The 20,672-nt window shown below is 46.4% G+C and overlaps 2 protein-coding genes across 3 annotated transcripts in view; one reads left to right on the top strand and one right to left on the bottom strand.

Annotated features, from left to right (window-relative positions):
- The window catches only part of ITIH2 (inter-alpha-trypsin inhibitor heavy chain 2), a 46,122-nt gene extending 37,839 nt beyond the window's left edge, over positions 1 to 8,283 (bottom strand). The window contains exons 1-4 of one of the 2 annotated variants that reach the window (XM_079992321.1): positions 8,070 to 8,283; positions 6,268 to 6,333; positions 3,462 to 3,497; positions 1,728 to 1,900 (exon numbers count right to left, since the gene is read on the bottom strand). In XM_079992321.1, coding sequence (XP_079848447.1) covers positions 1,728 to 1,900; positions 3,462 to 3,497; positions 6,268 to 6,333; positions 8,070 to 8,153 — 359 coding nt within the window. In that variant the 5' untranslated portion in view covers positions 8,154 to 8,283. The remainder of the gene's footprint in view (positions 1 to 1,727; positions 1,901 to 3,461; positions 3,498 to 6,267; positions 6,334 to 8,069) is intronic. The other variant, XM_079992320.1, reaches the window with a different exon arrangement.
- A 7,950-nt stretch (positions 8,284 to 16,233) lies between these two features.
- ITIH5 (inter-alpha-trypsin inhibitor heavy chain 5) overlaps positions 16,234 to 20,672 on the top strand; it is a 57,903-nt gene continuing 53,464 nt past the window's right edge. Inside the window, exon 1 of the mRNA XM_079992335.1 lies at positions 16,234 to 16,493. Coding sequence (XP_079848461.1) covers positions 16,374 to 16,493 — 120 coding nt within the window. The 5' untranslated portion in view covers positions 16,234 to 16,373. The remainder of the gene's footprint in view (positions 16,494 to 20,672) is intronic.

Genomic DNA, 20,672 nt, shown 5'->3' with positions numbered 1-20,672 from the left:
CTCTCACCTTTGTCCCTAGCCCGCCGGAGATCATCAACCAGCGCGACCAAGGCAGTTTCAGTCCCATGGTGAGGCCTGAATCCCGATTGGAAGGGATCCAAATGGTCCGTTTCCTCCAGGCGTGCTTGGAGTTGTTCAGCAACCACCCGCTCAATCACCTTGCCCAAGAATGGAAGATTTGAGACTGGGCGATAGTTGGCCAAATTGGCCGGGTCTAAAGATTTTTTTTAAGAAGCGGTTTAATGACCGCCTCTTTCAGCGGGTCTGGGAAGGCTCCCTCACAGAGGGAAGCATTCACCACCCCGCAAAGCCCATCGCCCAGCCCTTCCCGGCTCGCTTTTATCAGCCAGGATGGGCAAGGATCAAGAAGACAGGTGGTCGGTTTCACTCGTCCAAGCAGCCTGTCCACATCCTCGGAGGTAACAGATTGGGATTGATCCCATATAACAGGACCAGACAGAACTCTAGCACTCTCCCGCCCTGGCCCTGCTCCCACTGTGGAGTCTACTTCCTTCTGAATCTGAGCGATTTTATCTGCAAAAAACTTTGCAAAAGCATTGCAGGAGATCTTGGGGTCCCTACCAGGCCCCGGTGGTACAGGTGGTTCCGATAAACTGCGAACCACCTGAAAAAGTCTCCTGCTGCTGTTTTCTGCAGATGCAATGGAGGCGGCGAAGAAGGCCCTCTTCGCCGTCGCCATTGCCACTTGGTAGGCTCGACGTTGAGCTCTAACCCGTGTCCGGTCTGATTCAGAATGAGTTTTCTGCCACCGGCGCTCTAGCCATCTCAACGATTGTTTCATCACCCTCAGCTCCGGGGAGAACCACGGGGCTGTCCGGGCTCCATGCAATCGGAGAGGGCGCTTCGGAGCCAGACAGTCAATAGCCCTGGTTAACTCCGCATTCCAGCGTGCCACCAGGGAATCAGCTGAAAGGCCATCAACTTGGGATAAAGCATCCCCTACCACTCTCTGGAAGCCAATTGGATCCATTAAGTGGCGGGGGCGGACCATCCGAATCGGTCCCACCTCCCTGCGGAGGGGAAGGGTTGCAGAGAAGTCCAGTTGCACCAGGAAGTGATCTGACCATGGCACTTCTTTTGTTTCGCTTTTAGTTAATGTCAGATCACCAACATCCGTAGAGGTAAACACCAAGTCTAAGGCATGTCCGTGGCTATGAGTTGGGCCAGACTTATTCAGGGACAGCCCCATGGAGGCCATGCTTTCCACGAAGTCCCGAGCTGCCCCTTGTAAGGTCGTGTCGGCATGGATGTTAAAATCCCCCAGGACAACCAAGCTAGGTGTCTCCAGGAGCATATCCGCCACGACCTGAAGCAGCTCGGGCAGGGAATCCTTGGTGCAGCGGGGAGGTCGGTACACCAGTAGGAATCCTGTACTGCCCCTATTGCCCAACTTCCAGAACATGCACTCAGAAAACTGGGTCTTCCCAATAGGACGCCTATTGAAGTAATTGTTCCAGTTTTCGAACATTCTTTTGGAGGCTGAACGTCCGATGGGGCTTCCGTGGCTTCCAGTTGGCTGCAGGAGTTCCTGCAGCCAATCAGAAGCCACGCTTTGGAAGTCGAATGTTTCGGAAGTCGAAGGGACTTCCAGAACAGATTCTGTTCGACTTCCGAGGTACGACTGTACCCTCAAGTCTCCCCACTCCTGCTGTAGACAGTCACCTGCACATATACCAACTGGTGGAACCAGGCCAGCTCTTACTTACATGGTAAAGTTGTGAATAAAAGCCCCTTTGGGGATCTGAACATCGAAGACCAGGTTCTGCGGGTGCCTGGCTCGGTTTTCCACTTTGGTCCTCACCATCGTGTTGGCCAGTCGAGATGTGATGGTGGACTGGACCTTGTAGCTGTGGAGGATTATGTTGTCATCGCCCGCCACCTGGAGGAATCAGCAGATTTGGACAGGAGTCAGTGAAGGGACAGGTACAACTCCAAATACAGTGGTACCTCGGTTTACGAACTTAATCCGTTCTGGAAGTCCGTTCTTAAACCAAAACTGTTCTTAAACCAAGGTGCACTTTCCCTAATGAGGCCTCCCGCCACCGGTGCCCTTCCACCATTTGGATTCCGTTCTTAGACTGAGGTAAAGTTCGCAAACCAGAACACTACCTCCGGTTTTGCGGTGTTCGTAAACCGAATCGTTCGTAAACAGGACTGTTCTTCAACCGAGGTACCACTGTATGCATATCCCTAGAACTTTCCCCAAGGGATGCTTTGATTCTCTCATGGTTGAGCAACTGGATCCCTTGCTTGAATCCATCAGGGCGCTTGGTGGCGTACAGAACAAACATGCTACACGGTCCCTTGGTCGGAGGATTCTCGGTCTACGTTGGATGACCCAGACAGAAGTGAACAAGAAGCAAAGGCATCATAGAAAAAAAGGCAAATGGAAGCTATGGGGAATGACAGTGCTGGATTTACGTATAAGCTAAACAAGTTATAGCTTAGGGCCCCACTTTCTTGGGGGGCCCCAAAAAAATTAAAGGAAAAAACCTGGATGTACATTTCCAAGACCTATTAGGTCCATATAGCATATATTCAACACAAAAAAACAGTGACAATTTGTTGTTGACAAAGGACAGCTGGACATATAAAGGGCCCCATTACCTTCAGCAGCTTAGGGCCTCATCAAACCTAAATCCAGCCCTGGGGAATGTTTTGAGAAGCCTTTCCTGAATCAGTCCAGCCTAGAGATAATCAACTGAACTGACTGTGCCCCTGTATTAACTGAGGACCTTGAGAAGGTGGTAAGGAACCCTTGGCATGTTGCTGGACTTCAGCTGCCACCAGCCCCAGCAATGAGTGATCATGAGAAGGTTTGTGAAAGTAGACAGAGATGGATCTGTCGTCAGAGGAGTCCCAAAATGAGGGCTGGCCACATGAGAAGGCGCCGAGAGCCAAATCGAGCTACTGCCACCCCAGGTGCCTATTTATTCAACAGGGATAATCATCTAAACCTCTAAGCTGTTTCCATAAAATATAGAACGTATATTAATATTACGGGTAAAATCAGATGGTAAAAAACAACAACCCACAAGTTAACCTACAGGTTTGCAAGATATAAATAAAATCAGTGGTCTTATAAACATACGTGACAATATAAAATCTCAGAACAGATTGCATATTAAAATAAAATGGGGTATAAAAATAAACTGATTGCAGGCTAATAACAAAAGACTGTAATATCCTGTAATTATGTTTTGGAAAGAAGAAGACAAGTGGCTTTTGATGTGCTCCCCCCGAGGTGAGGCGCTTTGTCAATCTGCATTCCAGCCTCCTGGGACAATATTGTGCAACTGTTTCCAAACTGTTCCAAAGGGGTTGGGTGGTGGGACTCTGAACAAACAGTGGGATTGATCTCCTGCTAATGGTTAACTGGGTCGAGGGTGGGGGCAGGAAATTATAGAAGAGAAAGAGGAAAAATCAATATACAGGCTCACCAATTCTCCTGAGTCGTCATCACCGGATGTGCTTCTCTGGGGGTGGGGAGGGGGAGAGTTGAGTGAAATGAGAACCAAGACTTAGACTTCATACTTCTGTGTTGTATAAATACAGTGCCAGATTTACGTATAAGCTAAACAAGCTATAGCTTAGGGCCCCACTCTCTTGGGGCCCCCCAAAAAAAATTTAAAGGGAAACAAACTGTATGTACATTTCCAAAATATAAGATAAAAAACAAATAAAATAAAACCTACCTAACAGCAACCGTGTTTTGTGTTGTGTAGGCTCCTATGATGTAGGTCAGGCTTCCTCAGCCTCGGCCCTCCAGATGTTTTAGGCCTACAACTCCCATGATCCCTAGCTAGCAGGACCAGTGGTCAGGGATGATGGGAATTGTAGTCTCAAAACATCTGGAGAGCCAAGGTTGAGGAAGCCTGATGTAAGTAATGGGCCCCGCCTGCTAGCCTGCTTCCTAAAAAATCACTTGTTTGCAATTATTATTTCATGTTATAGCAAGTTTCTAGAGACTAGATTATGAGTCTTTGTAAATTGTGTTTCTAAAGGAACTTTTGTTATTGCCAAATGCCAATGTGTTTGCATTATTAAGTTTGTTATGGATAAAAAAATCATTTTAAGTTAGAGCTTAATAATTATTTCACCATTAATATACTTCTTCTTAATTGTATTTCACTATTAATATACTTCTTCTTGATTGTATTTCAGTTCAACAATTACTTTGATAAAATACATATTTTGTTATGCGCAAATGGCTTTAGATACCTATTACGCCCATAAATTACCATATAGCATATATTTGACACAAAAAACAGTGACAATTTGTTGTTGACAAAGGACAGCCCCATTACCTTCATCAGCTTAAAGCCTCATCAAACCTAAATCCGGGCCTGTATAAATACATTGGGTTAAAAGTGGTTAAATGAATGGTAACATACACAGCTGTCTTATACCAGGGCCCACCTAGACCAGTAATACCCTGGTCTATACTGTCTACACTGATCGGCAGACGTTCAGAGTCTCAGGCAGAGGAAGGTCTATCGTCTAGCTGATCCTTTTATAACTGGAATTGACTCAGAGCCCTCTGGCACACAAAGCTTGTGTAAATGTAATAACCTAAAGAACTTCAGAAGACACACAAGGTCCAGCATCCTATTCTCACAGTATTGTGCTTTTAATTTTCTGTTGGTTGCTGATTTCCCAAAGTGGCTGGGGAATCCCAGCCAGATGGGCTGGATATAAATAATAAATTATTATTATTATTATTATTATTATTATTATTATTATTATTATTATGCCCATCCAACTTGCATTGGGCATTGAGAAACAGATAACCTGCAGCACTGGAGGTGGCAAACTTGATTCATTTATTTGTGTTTGGTGGGAAAGCCCTTACGCTGAAAACTTTTGGGATAGAGTATTCTCCATTCTACCTGCAATTACAGGCCAACCCATTTCTCCAAACCCTGCCTTAGCCCAACTGCCTTTGGACATAGACTTAGGCTCCAGCCTGTGCCACAGCAAACTAGCTGGCTTCTAACTGACCGCAGAGGGGATGCGGTTGGTGCTGTGGGTTAAACCACAGAGCCTAGGACTTGCTGATCAGAAGGTCAGCGGTTCGAATCCCCGCGGCGGGGTGAGCTCCCGTTGCTCGGTCCCTGCTCCTGCCAACCTAGCAGTTTGAAAGCACGTCAAAGTGCAAGTAGATAAATAGGTACCGCTCTGGCGGGAAGGTAAACGGCGTTTCCTTGCACTGCTCTGGTTTGCCAGAAGTGGCTTAGTCATGCTGGCCGCATGACCTGGAAGCTGTACACCAGCTCCCTCGGCCAGTAAAGTGAGATGAGCGCTGCAACCCCAGAGTTGGCCACAACTGGACCTAAAGGTCAGGGGTCCCTTTACCTTTAACTGACCGCAGCACAATTAGCTCAGCAATGGAAGAACCAGACTGAAATCCCCCTGAATATATGGGAAAATAATATCTGGGATATAGCAATGTCTGACTGAGTGTCTCACCAGACACAGTTACAGATAGGTAGCCGTGTTGGTCTGCCATTGTCAAAACAAAAAATTCCTTCCAGTATCTGAAGAAGTGTGCATGCACACGAAAGCTCATACGTAGAACTAACTTAGTTGGTCTTTAAGGTGGTACTGGAAGGAATTTTTTGTTTTCACCAGACACAGGAAGGCAATTAAAGGCATAATGAATAGAGACACCTTTTAAGAAACATGGACCCCTTTCTTTAACTATGTTAATGACCGAAATCTCAAGACTTTCTTATACCAAAAGGTTCAATATTCTCAGTGGAGGGGTTATGTTGAGTAATATGTTTGAATGCTGAATGTGTATGTCTAGAGACAATGGATAAAACAAACATCAATAGATGTACTGCTGGATAAGTGTTTAATGGTTCTTGCATTTGCATTTGTTTAAAAACCAAGTAAAAAAATATTTGTTAAAAAAACAAACCACTGGAAGTTGTGCAACATTCCAAGAGCAGATCACCTCACAGGATTTAAGTAATAATTATATTATAATAATTTATTATTTATACCCTGCCCAGCTGGCTGAGTTTCCCCAGCCACTCTGGGGAATCGGCTCCCAACAGAAAATTAAAAGCACAGTAAAACGTCAGATATTAAGAACTTCCCTAAACAGGGCTGCCTGCAGATGTCTTCTAAGATAAATTTATTTGCTTTGCAAGGTATCTATTCTGTTTTTCTCCTCTTCCTCATTACTCTTCTTTTCCTTCTGTGCTTTGTAAAATAAGTAAATAAGTGAGCAATTTGTACCTGGTATCTTCCATGGTGTAGAGCGGATCTCGCAGAGAACCCATCAATCTTTACATCAACCAGATCCTAGGAAAAAAACCAATGCCAAGATCAGGGGAGCAAAGTGTGTGTTCAGTTCAAGACACACCAATAGTGAACTTTCCACCCAAAAGTGAATGAAGACGGTCAAGTTACCATAACTGAGGCAGCAAGCAACCCAAGATGACTAGACAACAGCAATTCGCTTTGTGCAGGATGTACAACTGATGTGCGTTTGTTACTCCTGTTGCATACTGATCTGCGAAACGTTATGCCTAGCTACACTATCAAGAATCAGAGAGTGTTGTCCTGGGATTCAGGATGGATGAGACATTTGGTTTGGCGCACATTTAAATCTATCAAATCTGCACTTTCCAAAATGATACGCAAACCGAAACACATCGAAAACTCTGAAATTTGCACGTATCCAAATTTTGCGATGGTGCCGAAACTTTACAAGTCGGCTGTTAACGAGAGAATATACCCTCGCCAAGAACACGCAGATGCAGAAGCACAAATCCCCATCTGATTGAGGCCCCATTTAAGGCCTTGTTATACCACCTTAGCGGCCATGGCTTCCTGCAAGGAATCCTGGGAGTTGTAGTTCATTCAGAGTGCTGAGAACTGTTGGGAGACTCCTATGCAGAGACATCACCTTGCCAACAAAGGCCCATATAGTTAAAGCTATGGTTTTCCCGGTAGTGATGTATAGAAGTGAGAGCTGCACCATAAAGAAGGCTGATCGCTGAAGAATGGATGCTTTTGAATTCTGGTGCTGGAGGAGACTCTTGAGAGTCCCATGGACTGCAAGAAGATCAAACCTATCCATTCTGAAGGAAATCAGCCCTGAGTGCTCACTGGAAGGACAGATTGTGAAGCTGAGGCTCCAATACTTTGGCCACCTCATGAGAAGAGAAGACTCCCTGGAAAAGACCCTGATGTTGGGAAAGATGGAGGGCACAAGGAGAAGGAGACAACAGAGGACGAGATGGTTGGACAGTGTTCTTGAAGCTACCAGCATGAGTTTGACCAAACTGTGGGAGGCAGTGGAAGACAGGAGTGCCTGGTGAGCTCTGGTTCAGGGGGTCACGAAGAGACGGACATGACTAAACAACAACAACAATTTCCTTCACAGACCTGTAATTCCCAGAGCTCCCTGGGAAGATGGATTGATTTTTCAAGCACACTGAGAACTGTTGTTCTGTATGGTGATCTCTGGCTAATCATAACTTTTTGGCCTAGACTATCTCACAGGGCTGTTGAGAGGAGGACCCTGTATTCCGTTTTGAGGTCCTTTGAGAATGGGTCAGATAATAATAATAATAACAACCCACTCAGTGTTAATATTACTAGCAGAAGCCTTTTTCATCCTGCTCTTCTGCTGGAAAAGAGACCCCCAGGACAACTTATCACAGAGAAGGCAATCCTTGCCCTCATGTTCATAATTTAAGAGACTTGACCAAAGAGACAAGAGGAAAAGGGAATGAGAGAGGAGGAGGTAAAAAGCAAACTCAGGTATATGTATAGAATCACACTGCCAGCTGGTTAAATTGGTTCCATCTTACGTAAAGCAACTGTGCTGATTAAGTCAGAAGGGTCCTGTTCCTATTAGCCGGGTAATGAGCCCCAGTGAACTCAACATGGCTTACTTCTGCGTAGACCTGTAAGAGGCTTGTGCTGTAAAGTTTGTAAGAAAGAGCAGAGGGAGAAATGAAGGCAACCTGTTCCTTGTTTTCCTCCGTAGATTTAGAATGTTGCAGCCCAGGATGGAAACGGACGCTTACCTCTGGGTTTTCTTCGATGATTAAATCAAAGCCCCGTATTTCCAAAGCAAACAGGAAAACTAAGAAATAAGCGAGAGGCTTCATTTTGTCGCCTTCCTGAGAACGGCAAGCATAAAGGCTGGGTGGCCGGTGTTTCTGCTCTGCCGAACCAAGTTCAAGGAGGAGTTAAAAACAGCCGCCCAAGGCTCTCTAGTATTTTGAAGGCTCTTTAGAAATGCTAACTTTGGTTGGACTCGGGCAAATATTTGCCCAGTAACGCAAGTGGGGGCACAGGTTAGGAGTTGTGCAAATAGCGGCTTCTCAGACCGGCATCCTCTGATAATGGCTCCGCTTTGGATAGGCTCCGCTCCGCTTCTCTTTGTAGCTTTTGCCCTCTGCCTCTGGACTGAATCACGTGCTATTATGGGAGAGCAGCCTGGCCACGGTCCAGGGTGGGGTGGGGTGGAGAGGGAAGAACAAGAAGGGGGGGGGGGAAACATGCTGCAAAGGAGAACACCAAAGAACAGGGTGGCCTAGCTGGTAACATCCATGGAAGTATCTTCTAGTCCATGGGCAGGCAAACTAAGGCCCAGGGGCCAGATCCTGCCCCATCACCTTCTCAATCCGGCCCGCGGACGGTCCGGGAATCAGCATGTTTTTACATGAGAAGAATGTGTCCTTTTATTTCAAATGCATCTCTGGGTTATTTGTGGGGCCTGCCTGGTGTTTTTACATGAGTAGAATGTGTGCTTTTATTTAAAATGCATCTCTGGGTTATTTGTGGGGTATAGGAATTCATTCATTCCCCCCCCAAAAATATAGTCCGGCCCCCCCCCACAAGGTCTGAGGGACGGTGGACCATCCCCCTGCTGAAAAGGTTTGCTGACCCCTGGTCTAGTTAATAGACATCAGTTGGACCTGCAACAGAATGTTGCAGCACAGGGTGCTCCCCTGTGCAGGAACCCGGCCATGCCATTCTTTTTTCCTCCCCTGTAGTAGATGGTCAACATTCAGTGGCCACTGAGCATGCTCAGTGGGGGAGTGGGAATTCCAATTCAGACAGCCCCTAAGTGTAAAAAGCCCTCTTCCTCCAGCTATTTGAAGGAACCAGAAATTGCAGGTGCACCAGGGGCTGGTGGGGCCAAAGGCAGGGAATCGTAGAGTTGGAAGGGACCCCAACGGTCATCTAGTCCAACCCCCTGCAATGCAAGAATCTCAGCTAAAACATCCAACCTCTGCTTAAAAATCTCCAAGGAAGGAGAGTTCACCTCCTGAGGGAGTCCATCCCACTGTCAAACAGCTCTTACCCTCAGAACATTCCTCCTGTTCTCTGGTCGGAATCTCCTTTCTTGTAACTTGAAGCCATTGGTTTGCGTCCTACCCTCCAGAGTAGGAGAAAACAAGCTTGCTCCATCTTCCATGTGTGTTGTTGTTGTTGTTGTTTAGTCGTTTAGTCGTGTCCGACTCTTCGTGACCCCCTGGACCAGAGCACGCCAGGCACTCCTGTCTTCCACTGCCTCCCACAGTTTGGTCAAACTCATGCTGGTAGCTTCAAGAACACTGTCTAACCATCTCGTCCTCTCTCGTCCACTTCTCCTTGTGCCCTCCATCTTTCCCAACATCGGGGTCTTTTCCAGGGAGTCTTCTCTTCTCATGAGGTGGCCAAAGCATTGGAGCCTCAGCTTCAGGATCTGTCCTTACAGTGTGCACTCAGGGCTGATTTCCTTCAGAATGGATAGGTTTGATGTTTTTGCAGTCCATGGGACTCTCAAGAGTCTCCTCCAGCACCAGAATTCAAAAGCATCCATTCTTCAGCGATCAGCCTTCTTTATGGTCCAGCTCTCACTTCCATACATCACTACTGGGAAAACCATAGCTTTAACTATACGGACCTTTGCCGGCAAGGTGATGTCTCTGCTTTTTAAGATGCTGTCCAGGTTTGTCATTGCTTTTCTCCCAAGAATCTTCCATGTGAAGGCCCTTCAAATATTTGACAATGGCATTCATATCACCTCTTGGTCTTCTCTTCTCCAGGCTAAACATACCCAACTTCATCAGCTGTTCCCTCACAACGCTTGGTTTTCAGAACTTTCTTCATGGTGAATTTTTTTTTTTAATCACCTAAAAAGTGGAAGAAAACTGGATTATCAAAGGCAAATCCGTGTGAGCCCATATACCAGGGATGGGGGAATCCTGTGGTTCGCCAGAGATTAGTTGGAAGGAACTAAACGATGCCTTATGAGGAACGGCTAAGGGAGCTGGGCATGTTTAGCCTGGAGAAGAGGAGGTTAAGGGGTGATATGATAGCCATGTTCAAATATACAAAAGGATGTCACATAGAGGAGGGAGAAAGGTTGTTTTCTGCTACTCCAGAGAAGCGGACACGGAGCAATGGTTCCAAGCTACAAGAAAGAAGATTCCACCTAAACATTAGGAAGAACTTCCTGACAGTAAGAGCTGTTCGACAGTGGAATTTGCTGCCAAGGGGTGTGGTGGAGTCTCCTTCTTTGGAGGTCTTTAAGCAGAGGCTTGACAACCATATGTCAGGAGTGCTCTGATGGTGTTTCCTGCTTGGCAGGGGGTTGGACTCGATGGCCCTTGTGGTCTCTTCCAACTCTATGATTCTATGATTCTATTCTATGATTCTATGATTCTATGATTAGTGGACTCCAACTCCCATCAACTGCTGCCAGCATCAACAATAGCCGGGCATGATGGGAGTTGTGGTTTCTGGAGGGCCACAAGGTCCCTATCCTCTACCTTACAGGGCAGAAAAGTCCCATGGGAAACAAATACTGTCAGACCAACTTATTTGCGTGTGATGGCGGTACTTACCCAGGGTACCACTAGGTGGCAGGACCTGCTCAGTTATATTTCAAAGGTGGGGGAAACAATTTAGCTATGGCTTTCACATTTTGTACCGTGGTACCTCAGGTTACATACACTTCAGGTTACAGTCGCTTCAGGTTACAGACACCGCTAACCCAGAAATAGTACCTCGGGTTAAGAACTTTGCTTCAGGATGAGAACAGAAATCGTGCAGTGGCGGCAGCAGGAGGCCCCATTAGCTAAAGTGGTCTTCAGGTTAAGAACAGTTTCAGGTTAAGAACGGACCTCCGGAACAAATTAAGTACTTAACCCGAGGTACCACTGTACTTGTGTTGTTTAGTTGTTTAGTCATTTAGTCATGTCTGACTCTTCGTGACCCCATGGAGCAGAGCACGCCAGGCACTCCTGTCTTCCACTGCCTCCCGCAGTTTGGTCAAACTCATGCTGGTAGCTTCGAGAACACTATCCAACCATCTTGTCCTCTGTCGTCCCCTTCTCCTTGTGCCCTCAATCTTTCCCAGCATCAGCGTCTTTTCCAGGGAGTCTTCTCTTCTCATGAGGTGGCCAAAGTATTGGAGCCTCAGCTTCAGGATCTGTCCTTCCAGTGAGCACTCAGGGCTGATTTCCTTAAAGATGGATACGTTTGATCTTCTTGCAGTCCATGGGACTCTCAAGAGTCTCCTCCAGCACCAGAATTCAAAAGCATCCATTCTTCAGCGATCAGCCTTCTTTATGGTCCAGCTCTCACTTCCATACATCACTACTGGGAAAACCATAGCTTTAACTAAATGGACCTTTGTCAGCAAGGTGATGTCTCTGCTTTTTTGTACTTGTATTTGCAAATAAAGCAATCTAGCTCTGGATTTTGTTCGCTTTGATCCCCATATAAGGCATTCCCAGAACTTGCATAAACAAACAGCACACTCCAACTCTAGAAGCCCCCCACACATGTGAACCCAAGAAACCTCCCCTCTATGATCTTGACTCCAGATTCATGAGTAAGAAATAAATAAATCTGTCAATTTTTGTTTCTCTGCATTTCTCATTTTTCTGATCGCAAGTCTGGTTCTTCACATTTCCACATCTGTCTGTGAGTTTGTTTGGTTTTGTAAATAATATATGTCCTCATGGCAATGCACTGGCTTAAAAAAATTATTATTATTACCTGTCCTTCCCTGAAAGCTCCCAGGGCAGGTCACACATTAAATAAAAACCATATTAAAAACCATTTAAAACAACTTGTGACTTACAACCATAAAAGTAAGATGGGTCCTAAAAACACATTTGTGTATGCAATCTTGCCTTACATAGACATTTTTGCAAAGCGATTTCACCTAATATAATGCATTCTTTCTGGTCTGTTCACTAATAGATGCATTTTATACATACCTTTAGGGACGTGGGTGGCGCTGTGGGTTAAACCACAGAGCCTAGGACTTGCCGATCATTAGGTCGGCGGTTCGAATCCCCGCAACGGGGTGAGCTCCCGTTGCTCGGTCCCTGCTCCTGCCTACCTAGCAGTTCGAAAGCATGTCAAAGTGCAAGTAGATAAATAGGTACCGCTCCGGTGGGAAGGTAAACAGCGTTTCCGTGCGCTGCTCTGGTTCGCCAGAAGCGGCTTAGTCATGCTGGCCACATGACCTGGAAGCTGTACGCCGGCTCCCTTGGCCAATAAAGCGAGATGAGCGCCGCAACCCCAGAGTCAGTCACGACTGGACCTAATGGTCAGGGGCCCCTTTACCTTTACCTTATACAGACCTATGCACATCCAAGGATATAATTTTTGTTTTGTTCTTTACATATTACTTGACTGGAGAACTGTGTTGCAAAATTTGAAAATGTGTGGTATTCAAAGGATGGCTTAATTTTGATTTTCATTCCTTCTTGGCATCCATCTGTCTTGGGAGACAATGGAGGAGTGTGCCATTGTCAAACTTTTGGATGGTTGCAGCACCTGCTGTGCCTATAGAGACCGATATGGGAGAGACATGTTTTGTTGCAGCTGGGGCAGGCGAAGGCGTCCAGCTGTGCTGCTGCAGATGCACCACGGCGTTCCTTCCAGTGGTCATTCCTCCTGTGGTCAGAAAGTGTGAATTAGGTAAGTTCACCTTGAATGCAAAAGGAATCAAATTCCTCCCTACTCCCGAGGAGACCTCCAGCTACTCTCCTCTCTCTGTGCCGTTGCAAACGTTGCGAGTACTTTCAAGCACAGCTCATAGAACAGTTTTGTCTCCTGCCCGAAATTTATTTTGAATTGGTGAATACTGCAGTCATTTTTTAAAAAAAGTTATGGGGGGAAATTACACTACAATACAAGCTATACAATAACCAATCAAACAACGCCCCCCAAAAAAACAGGAGCAAGAAACTTTAGCAACAAAACATGCCACCAATTGCAAAATCATTAGCAATCGCATTTCATGCTCCTCATACTGATTTTTTGCCACCTCTGACCGCTGTTAAGGACACAAGAACACTCCAGGTTGGGGGTTATCTGGTCAGTTGGCAATGGTGCTGATAGCAAGCTTCATGCAAGCCTGGGAATAAATTCACAAGAGGAATTCCGATTTGGTTCCTGCAGTTGTTTCCCCTGCTGGTATGGAGCTGGCTCCGAGGCAGAAATAACAGCTGGTTGCATGATTAGCCGGCAAGTCAGGACAGAGTGTGTGGGTGTGTGTTCTTATTTGACCTCCGAGAGAGCTGGCAACCTTTTTCGGGCTGGCCTTGGCCCAGGACTGACCAGTTGCCGACAACTAATGTGGAAAGGCAGGTGATGGCACAAGCATCTCACTGTCACTTTGGAGTGGAAACGTGTTCGGATGTTTCATTCTGGAGCGTGCAGGCTACTTTGCAGGGCGCACCTCTTGCGCCGAGCCCTGCAGACACGCCACACAGCCGAGCATGTACTCATTCATGTAACACACCTGTTTGCTTGGGCACAGTTTTGGTCCTCGGGAGCAACCAAAGAGCAGAAACAAGCTCGCATCCGCATGTTCTCGTTTGTGAAGCGTGCAGTGCCAAACAAAACAGCCACTCAAAAGCTGTTCTTGACTATCAAAAGGAGAGAGGGTGTTATGTACTGAGTTGAATAGGATCCAAAATACAGCAGTCTGATTGGTCCTAAAATAATAGGATTCAGAATGCAGCAATTGGATTGGTCCTAGAACAATAGGATTCAGAATGCAGCAGTCTGATTGGTCCTAGAACAATAGGATCCAGAATGCAGCAGCCTGATTGGTCCGCAGGAGCCACCCAATCCAACTCCAGGTGGAAGTGAATCCGCAACCTGATTGGCCTACAGGAGGATCCCGGAATTAGCCAGTCACGTGGGGCCCATTGTGTAAATAATGTATATAAAGCAGACATTTCAGGGGAACTTCCATTCCTCACTACTATGAGCTGCATAAAGAGCATGAAATCCACACTCGACTCTGAGTATATTTCAGAGGGAGATGAGAGGGAGAAGAGGAAAGGGTGTAGCTCTGAGTGGCAGACCACCTGTTTTGCATGCAGAAGGTCTGGGGTTCAAATCCTGGCAACTCTAGGCAGAACTAGGACAGACCCTGATCTAGAATCCTGGACAGCTTCTGCCAGTCAGTGAAGACGTTACTGAACTGGATGGACCAACGGTCTGACTTGGTATACATTATTATTATTATTATTATTATTATTATTATTATTATTATTATTATTGTTATTATTATTTAGATTTATATGCCACCCTTTTGTCAAAAGATGTCAGGGCAGTTCACAAGATAAAAACACGAGATAAAGCACAGATAAAACAAACAACAAAACAAGAACTCTCCTCCCACAAACACATTTAAAAGGCTGTAAGAATATTAATCAGCCAAAGGCTTGGTTGAAAAAGAAGAGCATTCTACAAACAGGGGGCCACTGCAGAAAAGGCCCTTTCTCGTGTGGGTACCCTCCAGACCTCATGTGAAGGAGGCACGTGAAGAAGGGCCTCAGATGATGAATGCAGAGCCTGGGTCGGTTTATAGGGTGGGGAAGAGGTTCTTGAGGGTCCTGAGTCATTTAAGCCAGCTTCCTATGTTTCTAGGGGAACGTGAGAATTGGTTGTTGTTAAGTTGTGGGTGAACATATCAGACGACACAGCGATTCTTCAAACAGCTCTTGTTTATTCACAGACCCAGAACAGAACTGAACTGAAGGGTTTGGCCAGCCTGCTTATATAGAGCTCCACTACAACGCAACAGTAACAACTTTCTGTAACTATCCAATCACTAAACTTTCAATTCCTTATTTGCATATGTGGACCTGTGTGAAAACTATCTACAGTATCCCCCTGCTGGCCCAGGGTGAGAACTTCAGTACATAACAGTTGTCCTGATACACCAGTCCTCCTCTGAGCCAACAATACAGAAAGCTTCCTTTTCTTCTGCCATGTTTGGTGGATGTGGAAGAAGAGAGAGTCTTGGACCCACTGGGTTTCCCACAATTAATTCCTGCAGCAGGTTGTCTAGTTATTTGCATGAAGATAGGTGGTGGGGCTCAGTTCTGCTGGAAGCTGTGGCCTGTAATCCCAGGGCGAAGTAAGCAATAACAGCACTCTTCACATGTACCAAGGCACCAGCTTAGCCTTATTTTACATCACCCAGAGCTTTCAGCCTGATGCTGGGAGCACATAAGAAGAGCCTTGGTGGATCAGGCCAGCATCTTGGTCTTACAGGGCCCAACCAGATGTTTGAGGGAAGCCCGAGAGCAGGACATGAGCACATTTGGGCCGAGGGATGAGAAAATCTGTCAATACCAGTTTCTCATCGCCCCCCCCCCCAAATTCAGCTTTCCACACTTCCCCACTGGTTTTTTAAAAGCCACCATGAAAATTCACACAATGCCACACAAACATCTGTTTGAATTCTGCTTTGCACAGCTTTGCAAGATGTTGCCCACAAGACAATGCACATTCATGTGCCATTGTAAACAATATAGTCATTTGTATGTATGCACCGTATATGCATTCCTGCACACATTCCTTTGCATTGCAAAATTTGGAGAAGGGTGGATTTTGGTGGGCAGCCTGGTTTTCAGCTCGTGTGCTCTTTGGGAAAGTGCAGAACAGATGGGTTCACCTTTAAATGCAAACTGAATCGAATCCGCCCCCCCCTCCCTCTTCCCTATCTGGGACTGAGCTGAATCTGGAAGAAATGAAACCCAGAATCTTGGCCGAAGCAAGCGGCACTCCTGAGCAACTATACTTTATCAGGAAATCCAGCAAGATCAGCTTGTGTTTCCCTTTCTGGTAAATTAAACTTGAGCGAGGAAACCCCGGGCTTGGCGATGAACTCTGGCAGAGGGGCTGGGTCCAGGGGAGGAGAGTAGGGCGAGGCGAGCAGCCAAGCAGACTGCTGTCAGATGCTTTCCCCATCTCAGTCAGCTGCAGGCTGAAGCCGCAGCAAATACCTACCCCCCTCCACAACTTTCCCATCTTTTCCCACCCAGTTCCTCTAATTTTGGCTTGTGTTTTCCACCATGATCTGGCTGGTATGGCTTTGCTGTCGTCTCTTGGCCGTTTCTGCACAGCAAGATCCTGAACTCCTAGCCAGGGACCTAGAAGAAGCTGAGATTTTGGATTACAACCTCATTGACAATGTAAGATCTTTAATAATAATAATAATAATAATAATAATAATAATAATAATAATAGTTTTATTATTGCTGTGGGTTTGTGGCCAGATTATACGAGGGAGACTGTTAACAGGCAGGGAGCAGAATAACTGAGAAAGGGTGTGTGGAGCTCAGCTCTTGTGACTTGAAGAGAAATCTGACATAATTTAGCAAGCAAAGCTTTTCTCTTAGCCCAGTGGGTAAAGGTTCGCTGGTTTTCTTCCTGCATGTCCATCTCCCAGAAAGTCTTAATCCTTGGGCATGTCCACCAAAGGTGAAAGAATGTACCTTCGGTCCTTTCCCAATTTTGAACCAATCAGTTGTTCCATATCCAGGTCTAACTATAGCTTCTTGTCCCACATAGAGATTTCTCAGGAGACTGTTGAGGTGATCAGGCACTCCCATTTCTTTAAGAACTTGCCATAGTTTGTGTTGCCATAGTTTGCTGTGTATCATTGCCATAGTTTGCTTTGTATCATTAAGTTAAGTACTTAATTCGTTCCGGAGGTCCATACTTAACCTGAAACTGTTCTTAACCTGAAGCACCACTTTAGCTAATGGGGTCTCCCATTGCTGCCGCGCCGCCGGAGCATGATTTCTGTTCTCATCCTGAAGCAAAGTTCTTAACCCGAGGTACTATTTCTGGGTTAGCAGAGTCTGTAACCTGAAGCGTATGTAACCCGAGGTACCACTGTAGTGTCTCACTTGCTGTTACTAGGGGTACAAAAGACCCTTCATGCTGATGGAATAATAATAATAATAATTTATTATTTATATCCACGCCCATCTGGCTGGGTTTCCCCAGCCACTCTGGGCAGCTTCCAACAAAATATTAAAATACAGTAATGCATCAAACATTAAAAGCTTACCTATACAGGGCTGCCTTCAGATGTCTTCTAAAAGTCTGGTAGTTGTTGTTCTCTTTGACATCTGGCGGGAGGGCGTTCCACAGGGCGGGCGCCACTACCGAGAAGGCCCTCTGCCTGGTTCCCTGTAACTTGGCTTCTCGAAGTGAGGGAACCACCAGAAGGCCCTCGGAGCTGGACCTCAGTGTCCGGGCAGAACAATGGGGGTGGATCGTTCAGATATACTGGATCAAGGCCGTTTAGGGCTTTAAAGGTCAACACCAACACTTTGAATTGTGCTCGGAAACGTACTAGGAGCCAATGTAGGTCTTTCAAGACCGTTTTTTTTGTGGTCCCGGCAGCTGCTCCCAGCCACCAGTCTAGCTGCCGCATTCTGGATTAGTTGTAGTTTCCGTGTCACCTTCAAAGGGAGCCGCACGTAGAGCGCATTGCAGTAGTCCAAGTGGGAGATAACCAGAGCATGCACCACTCTGGCAAGGCAGTCCATAAGGTTCTTTCACAGAACCATAGAATTGTAGAATTGGAAGGGACCTCTGAGGATCATCTAGTCCAACCCCCTGCCATGCAGGAATCTCAGCTAAAGAAAACACTAACTTTGGAGGGGTGATAGTCACACCTGGCAAATAAATAAACCAATATGCACACTTAAGGTGCAGGAGGACCCCATCCTTGAAGGCTGGATTTGACAGCCCTGCTTAAACATGAATGATGCCACCCCAGGTAGCTAAATAAAACCTCCCTTTTCAACTGCAGTATACCTTGGTACTGAGGACAAACAACAGAGGACGTTCATCACCCGGCTTGGATGCTTCCTGTAGCCCTCTCTGCTTAATATAGTTTCCTTGCCTCTCAGTTTTATTCTGTGCTAAAGGATAACTGAGATATGATGTATTATACTATGATTCATTTTGCCCTGCAACCCACCCTGATGGTGGCCATTTTGGAATTTCAATCGATCTGGCTCGTCAGAATACTAGGCTTCAGCTGCGATCCTATGCACACTTACTCAAGAGTAAAGCCCACTCATCCTGATGAGATTTCCTCCTAGGTAGACATAGGACTGTACTGTAAATAGACCTTTGGTCTGATCTAGGAAGGCCGTTCCTACCGTTCCCAACTCTCTCAGAAGCCAAGGTCAGAATGCTCAAATATCCTTTCGTCTGTCTTGGGGTTGCACCTCGCCCCTTCGGACAATTTCGAGGTGCTATTTCTGGTATCCTCTGGTTGTTTTCTCAGCTTCCATAGATTCTCTGTGTTTTGTTTGGGATCTTGTGCAAAGCGAGGGGTGTGTTGTCCTTTACACCGCAGGAACACCTAACTAAACAAGCCTGAGGAATTCACTAGGAGATCCTGGGCTGAAAGGCAGGTGAGAGGCAAAGACACAGAACAAAAGGAAATAGCAACTTTTACGGGGGGGGGGGGGAATAGGTGATCTGGAGGTGAGATGCAGGTTCTCTGGAGGCTATTGGACACCAAGTCCCATCAGCCCCAGCCATCAAGGGCAACAGGCAGGGGATGATGGGAGTTAGAGTCCAGTAGCATCTGGAGGGCCCACCTGCCGGTTGCCCACCACAGGCTTAACCCTTTCCATGCCCACTGCTTTCCCTCTGCAATTCTGCCACTGGCCACAGGGGCAGTTTTCAATGTGTTTTACCTAAGCGTCTTTCATGAGGGGGTGGGGGACGACTCCATTTGGGGGAACAGCTGAAAATAGGGCTTGAAGTAGAACAGTAGCAGGCTGGGCTAGGGTTAAGCAATCCTTATCCTCCTCCCTCCCGGCTGCTTAAGGCAGCCACTGACACATCACCAAAAAAGAGGGAACTGATCGCAGGAAGAAGGCATATGTCTGCAAACATTTTACACATCCAAATTTATATTTATCAATGCACATTTGACGTCAATGGCTGTGGGTAACATCTGGCTAACATCCAGGGTATGATATCCAAGTAGACCCATTGTTCTACTTTGCCATTTGGCATCGGATCCATGACAGGGCCTTTTCAGTGGTGGCTCCCCATTCGTGGAATGCCCTCCCTCATGAGGTGCGTCTCCCTCCTTCATTATTGACTTTCAGGAGTCAATTCAAAAACATCCCTGTTTACTCCAGGCATTTGATGACTGGAAGATGCTGGCCCTGACAAGCCTGAAATCATGGACTGAGAAAATATGGTCGCATTTAACCTTCTTTTTAGAATGTTGCCAATGATATTGCAATTGATGCCCTCGATGCCCTTGGGAGGAAGGGCGGGATACGAACTGAATAAAATATTCTATAACTTCAGTAGAAACAGAATGCACTTCACCAGGGTGGGTGAAGGATGTGCCTCTGAATTTGTCGTCCAGAGTCTCACTGTCAATGGGCAACATCAAGGCTCCTCCTGCTTCCTTTTCTTAACGACTCATTATCATTAAACCAGCCCTGGGCCACATTCATGCATTTAAAGCGTTATCATGTCGTTTTAAACAGCCATGGCTTCCCCCAAAGGATTCTGGGAGCTGTAGTTTGTTAAGGGTGCTAAGAAGCCCCTGGTCCCCTTACAGAGCTTTGATTCCCAGAGTTCCCAGAGAAGAAGGATTTATTGTTAAACCACTCTGGAAATGGGAGCCCTGAGAGAGAAATAAGATGTCTCTTGATGTATGCTGTTGTCAATAGGCAGGGAGTTCCATAGTGAATAAGCTGCCCCACTAAATGATCAATTTCTTACAACCTCGGAGAGTGAGGGTTATGTGGCATCTGTCTCCCATTTTTTTGTAGTTGTGAAAATTTTGCGGTGTTCCCCAGCATACAAATACTCCCCGGTGTGTGTGTGTATGAGAGAGAACAGCAATTTTGTTTACATGACCAACAGCACTCATGCTTGGACACTGGAAACAGAAGGAATAATGGTGGCAGTGAAGCACTCGTTGCATTTTGCGGGAAGAGCAAACATTACCTGAATGGTTTCATACCATTTGCGTGGCGAGTCCCCCCCCCCCCCCGACACAATTATTAAGGTTAATGGGCTAAATAAGGCCACAACTTTGTTGGTTGCAGGTGATGAGCCGTGTTGGCTTAGACATTGGTCCTAACTGACTATATCTGACTTCAGCCCATCTGCTTGAAGTCCAGGAAGGGTTAACCACCAGTAGGGGGCGTCCTGCTGATGCAACTAGGAACTCCCCTGGGGTCACCGATAGGGGGCGTGCCTTAGGCCCTCACCTCCATAGGCTTCGGACAGTGCCACGCCCCCCGGAATCCTTTATCAGACTACCCTTCAATATGTGGGGCAGGTGATGGCGCTACCTCCCCTCTTCCATC

Source organism: Podarcis cretensis, assembly GCF_951804945.1.
Source record: "Podarcis cretensis genome assembly, chromosome: 10".
Classification (NCBI taxonomy): domain Eukaryota; kingdom Metazoa; phylum Chordata; class Lepidosauria; order Squamata; family Lacertidae; genus Podarcis; species Podarcis cretensis.
The sequence above is the reverse complement of the archived record's forward strand: the minus strand, read 5'-3'. Positions and strand labels throughout refer to the sequence as shown.